Source organism: Tupaia chinensis, unplaced genomic scaffold (assembly GCF_000334495.1).
Source record: "Tupaia chinensis unplaced genomic scaffold, TupChi_1.0 Scaffold145907_1, whole genome shotgun sequence".
Lineage (NCBI taxonomy): Eukaryota > Metazoa > Chordata > Mammalia > Scandentia > Tupaiidae > Tupaia > Tupaia belangeri.
The window spans coordinates 2,032,421-2,038,501 of record NW_006205765.1 but is presented as its reverse complement, the minus strand read 5'-3'; the positions used below and the strand labels follow the sequence as shown (position 1 = coordinate 2,038,501).

Here is a 6,081-nt window from a genome sequence, read left to right as displayed (position 1 = left end):
CCCCCAGGGGGGATGGTCACGCCGCAATCCCTTCTCCTCCATTCTCCTCTCGGGATCTTGGGCACGCACACACACGCGCCCGGCATGAGTTCTAAGCCACCGGGTCCGGGACGCGAACCGCGGTCGACTACGTGGGAGTCCAGCGACATAGCCATTACGCTAACTGCTGGTTCCCTGGGGTGCCAGTTTTGAAGATTCCAACCTGCCTGGGCAATTGCAGCACAAATTCATTGCCAGTAGAAGCTTTATCACCTTCAGTTTTGTGAACTGGCAGCAAGTCCCTGTAATTGTTCAATAGTTTACTCCAGGTGGCAGTTGAATAAGTTGCTGTTTTTACCCTGAGCAACACAGGCATCTCACTGTAGCTCAGATTCTTCCCTAAGGCATTGAGCCTGCATATGAGTGACTTATTCTCACTCTTTTTCCAGGTCCAAAGCACAAAGGAGTGGCCAGCTAAAAGCAGCTGCAATAATTCTACTTTCCTGGGACCAGCAGTTGGCGTAATGGCTATGTCACTGGACTCCCATGTAATCGACCGCAGTCTGAGTCCCGGACCCGGTGGCTTAGAACTCATGCCGGGCGCGTGTGTGTGCGTGCCCAAGATCCCGAGAGGAGAATGGAGGAGAAGGGATTGTGGTGTGGCCATCCCCCTGGAGGGTGATTTCTCGCTTTCTGTCTCTCTGTCTCTTTCTGGCGAGTGCACGCACCCTATAGCAAAAACCTCTCAAAAAAAAAAAATTCTATTTTCCTTTTTCTTTCAAATGTTCCCCTTCTCATCAACTGCCTTTAAATTTTCTAGCACCCTGGGGACCAGCAGTTAGCATAATGGCTATGTTGCCGGAGTCCCATGTAGTTGACCGCGGTTCGCGTCCTGGACCTGGTGGCTTAAAACTCACGCTGGGCGCGTGTGCGTGCGTGCCCAAGATCCCGAGAGGAGAATGGAGGAGAAGGGATTGTGGTGTGGCCATCCCCCTGGAGGGGGATTTCTCGCTTTCTGTCTCTCTGTCTCTCTCTGACTGTCTGGCGAGCGCACGTGTCCTATAGTGAAAACCTCTCCAAAAAAAAATTTTTTTCTAGCGCCCATACAGGCATTTTCATGGCATTCTTTTACTTGTACGGTGGTCCCCATTTAACTGTTTTCCTTGTACCACATCAAGGAAGGGGCCTACTCTGGCATTTGCCCTAGCAACTCTCCCCTTCCCCCAGTTTCCCCTGTGATCACTGAAAATTGGGAGTTGGGGGCTATCTGACTGCATGAATTGTAGGTGGGAGCCCCAAATCTATCAGGACTTGCAGTATTGTTTACCAATTTCAAAGAATATACCTGGGGGTCCAACAGAGGAAAACATGAGTTTATTTATTTACATAGAGCAGAGCAAGATGGGCTGCCAGCCAGTCCGTAAGTGATCTGTATAGTCAGAAAGCACAAGCTTAGGTTTTATACGTTAAGCACAAAGCATACGTAAACCAATCAATGATCAATGCAGACTTTTCTTTTTTTTAAGAGAGAGTTTTTTGCTGTAGGACATGTGTACTTGCCAGAGAGACAAAGACAGAAAGTGAGAAATCACTACCCGGGGGGGTGGAGGGGTGGGGGGGTGGCCATGCCACAATCCCTTCTCCAATCTCCTCTTGGGATTTATGGGCCACCTGCACACGTGCCTGGTATGAGTTTTAAGCCACTGGGTCCAGCAATGTAACCATTAAGTCATCTGCTGGCTCTCAATGCAAACTTTTCTGCCTCCAAAACAGGTCTACTTTCTGCATATATTGTTTGAGCATTACAATAAAAGGTTATCAATGAACAGACTTGACAGAATATGTTTGGGGTTTAGTGCCTCTAATCTTATGATGTTGACATGAGTGGGGTGCACGAAACGGGTACACATACCTTCAGAACACCTTGATTGTGGGCAGATTTCATGAGATAAAATTAATGGTTTCAAGATGCTTATGAGCCCAAGCTGTAGCCTGCAGTTAAGTCTCAGGAAAAACAGAGACAGAGAAAGGTGAAGAGCATTCTGTGTATGAAGCATTCCCACTTCTACTCTGGGAGGTCTCCCAACTTGAACTAGGAACCTTCCCATATGGGATTGCCTTGCACAGTGTTGCATTTTACACTGTACACCCCATCTGCTGCCAACACTGAGAGTTCTCTCTTCTAGAGTTACAGAATGTGCATCAACAGGAACCAGGGCTCCCTAGGAGATGAAGCAGTGGTCTGGCCATGGAAAGGGTCACGGAGCACGTGAGGGTCAAGAGCACCTATATGACTGGAAAAATGGATGTAGGAGTTATGGTATATCAATTCTGATGTTAGAACTTATAACTTAAAAAGGCAGTGAATAAAGGGCTGATGGGTTGTTTTGTTTTGTTTTCTTTCTCTCTCTCTCTCTACAGAACTTCCTGCAGGGACTGCTTACCAAGGACCCCCGGCAACGTCTGTCCTGGCCAGACCTTTTACATCACCCATTTATTGCTGGTCGTGTCACCAGTGAGTCCTCAGGGTTCTCAGGGCTCTTGTACTTCCTAGTTCTTGCCCCGGTCTATTCCCCTCCTCTAACATCTAGATACAGCATATCTTCTTTCTTCCATCAACTTGAGCTTTCTTCCTAGCCCTTTGCCTGAACTTTGTTACTTCGCTTGGAATCCCCCTTCCCTCTGCCATTTTGTCAAAATGGTCTTGTTCCACAGAAGCCTGGAGACACTGAAGTTGTCTTTGGCCAGGTGGTCATGTAACCTCAATATGATCATGTCTTTCCCGTCTTTGCTCCTTGCAGTAATAACTGAACCAGCAAGCTTAGATTTGGGCACCCCATTCACCAGTCGCCTACCTCCAGAACTTCAGGTCTTAAAAGATGAACAGGCCCATCGGCTGGCCCCCAAGGGCAATCAGTCTCGCATCTTGCGTCAAGCCTGTAAACGTATGGCTGAGGAGGCCAAGCAGGTGTGTGGGACAGAGGGTAATATGAACATGTCCAGTCCAGTGACTGGGGGAGTATAGAAGGGTAACTGTCTAGGATTGGGAAAAGGCCATGAATAGCATCTACACTTCTCTATGCCAGTCAAATAGTTCTCATCCAGTATCTCCCACCCACCTCCCACAGAAACAGCAGGACACAGGATCTGCCCTTGAGCAAGAGGACAGAACCAACAAGGTAGCTTCTGACACAACTCCATCCAGACTAAGAGCCACTCCTCAGGAATCGAGCCTCTTGGCTGGGATCTTAGCCTCAGAAATGAAGAGCAGCTGGGCTGAGTGGGGGGCTGGAGAGGCCCCCCTTACATCTCGGTGAGGAGGGCATAGCTAGGGATTTGTAGGGTGGAGTATCTTACAGAGCTTTGACTCTAGTTTAAAAAAAAAATACAGAATGGCTCCTGTCACTAGCCACTGCCTAGATATGGAGATGGCTTTGGGAGTCTTGAGTACTGGATTTGCTCTTTCGTTTTTTCCCCCAATTTTCTTTTCTTTCTTTCTTCCTTCCTTTCTTTTTTATTCCTCTCTCTCTCTTTCTTTCAGAATTATTTATTTAATTCTATTTGTTATTATTATTATTTTAATTTGACTAGAGAGAGACAGAGAGAGAAAGGGAAAGTGAGAGAGCAAGCTGCCAGGTCCAGGACTTGAACTGCGGTTAGCCATGTAGTAATCCAGTGCCTTTAACCACCACACCACCGGCCCCATATTTTTTCTTTCATGAGAGAGACAGACAGGCAACCCCAATAGGGTTTTCATGCCACTTTTCACTCCTAGCCTCAGCCAGGCTGTGCACACCCAACATGTATAGGGAGACCTGGAACCTTCCCATTTGGGTCCAGCATTTCAGAGTGTCACATTACTGCTGCACCACCACAACTGGCCCATGAGTCTTGGGTCCTAACTACAGATTCTATTATCCCTAATCATCAGAAAACTTGGAGACTTTCTTCTCCTCCTCCTCGCCTCCTCTCAACCCCCTCCTTTTTTAAAAATTTTGCCAAAATGTACATATGCTCACCAGAGAGAGACAGATAGAGGAGATAGAGATAAAAATGAGAAAGCATCCCCCTTGGGAATGATCATGCAGCAATTCCTTCTTCATCTTTCCTTCCCTTTAGGATTTTCAGTATGCATGCACATGTACCTGTTGTGTTTTTCAAGTCTTCAGGTCCAGAACTCAACTTGTACACTCAACCATGTGAGATCCAGCTGCCTTAACCACTAGGCCATGATTGTATGCCTCAGTTGTACATTTACTGAAAGGGAAAGAATCATCTCCATTCTCAAAAGGAAAATTATTTGAGTTGAGATTTAAGAATAAGATCCAGTGACCAGCAGATGGTGGAATGGCTACATCACTGGACTCCCATGTAATCGACCGCGGTTTGAGTCTCAGACCCAGTGGCTTAAACTCATGCGGGGCACATGTGCATGCGTGCCCAAGGCCCCAAGAAGAGAATGGTGGAGAAGGGATTGTGGTATGGCCATCCCCCAGGGGGTGGGGAGTGATTTCTCACTTTCTGTCTCTCTGTCTCTCTTTGTCTTTCTGGCAAGCTCATGCGTCCTATAGCAAAAACCTCTCAAAAAAAAAAAAAAAAAAAAAAGAAAAAAGAAAAAGAAAAGAATAAGATCCAAAGTGGGAAGGTGTATAGTGGGCAGCATATCCTATAGTGGCTATAGCCTGCACCCTAGATGGAATTTCCCTCTATGCAGTCCTATATAACTTGTTCCTCATTCCTATTCTGGGTCTAAAGGAAGGGATAAGTTGATGAACCCCACGTATCACAGACCTGGAACTCATCCTATGCCTTGGCTTCCTCTGGCAGGGAAAACTGGATCACCCCAGATAGTGAGCAAGCATTCCCAGAGCTGAGACCAGCGGTCATGTGCCAGCGCAGCATCGATGCAGTGGATCTAGAAAATGAGGTGGGTCCTATGTGCTCTTCTTGGCCTTGTCCTGGCAATGGGATGTCAGGTCTGGGTAGATGTTTTTCTAGAACAGTGATTCCCACCTCTCTAAGTAAGAGCTCTTTTTGTGTTAAAATTGCTTTATTATTAATGGATAGATTTTAGTTTGCACATCTGAACATGTAGTTATTAAACATTAGAATAGATAGGTAAAGATGAAAGTGTCTGCCTTGAGCCTTGTGCAGTTGCAGAGGTGACTACTGTTATTATAAAAATTTAGTCTGTCACCTTCCAAACTTACTTTGCATATATGTATATACACATGGAGAAATAGTTTGGCTGTTTTTATATTACTGAGTTCATACTATATGTATTGTTTTGTATTATGCAACACAAATATTTTGTAGCGGGCAAAACCATTTAAATTATAGTAATCCATTCACTCAAATTCACCAGTTAGAATTTTATTATGGGACCAGCAGTTGGCTTAATGGCTGTGTCACTGGACTTCCGTATGGTCAACCGCAGTTTGAATCCCAGACCCGGTGGCTTAGACTCATGCCGGGCGCATGTGCATGCATGCCCAAGATCCCAAGAGGAAAATGGCGGAGAAAGGATTGCGATGTGACCATCTCCCCTGGCGGGGGTTATTTCTCACTTTCTTTCTCTCTCTCTCTGTTTTCCTGGCAAGCGTACGCACCTTATAGCAAAAACCTCTCCAAAAAAAAAAAATAATAATTGTATCACATTTGCTTTACAATTCGGTCTGTCTAAACGGACATACCATGTTTCTGAATCATCTTAGCGTAAGTTGCAGATATGCCTTTTTTTTTTTAAGAATTATTTAATTTTATTTATTCATCAGCCATGTGGGTTTGTCCAGCGCCTAACCACCACACACCCCCTGGCCCCAGATCCTTTTAACCCCTAAGTACTTCAATGCTATTCTGGTTCTGTGGTCTAATGACTAAGGGAAAAGATCTCACATGACAGACTGCATGGTTCAAATCCTGGCCTTGGCAGGTTGGAAAACATATCAGGTGGGGCCGACAGAAGGCATGGTGGTTAAGGCTCTGAACTTCTCTGTGTCTGACCGTGGTTCAAGTCCTAAACCTGGTGGATTACTATCTTGCTTTCCCTTTCTCTCTGATCAAATTTAATAATAATAATAACAACAAATGGAATTAAATAAT

General features: G+C 45.6%; 1 protein-coding gene across 4 annotated transcripts in view; it reads left to right on the top strand.

The window, feature by feature from the left end:
• STK36 (serine/threonine kinase 36) overlaps positions 1 to 6,081 on the top strand; it is a 45,363-nt gene that overhangs the window by 15,592 nt on the left and 23,690 nt on the right. For all 4 annotated transcript variants that reach the window (XM_006168656.3, XM_027768335.1, XM_006168657.3 and 1 more), the window contains exons 7-10: positions 2,401 to 2,494; positions 2,781 to 2,947; positions 3,108 to 3,292; positions 4,807 to 4,906. In XM_006168656.3, the coding sequence (XP_006168718.1) occupies positions 2,401 to 2,494; positions 2,781 to 2,947; positions 3,108 to 3,292; positions 4,807 to 4,906 (546 nt within the window). The remainder of the gene's footprint in view (positions 1 to 2,400; positions 2,495 to 2,780; positions 2,948 to 3,107; positions 3,293 to 4,806; positions 4,907 to 6,081) is intronic.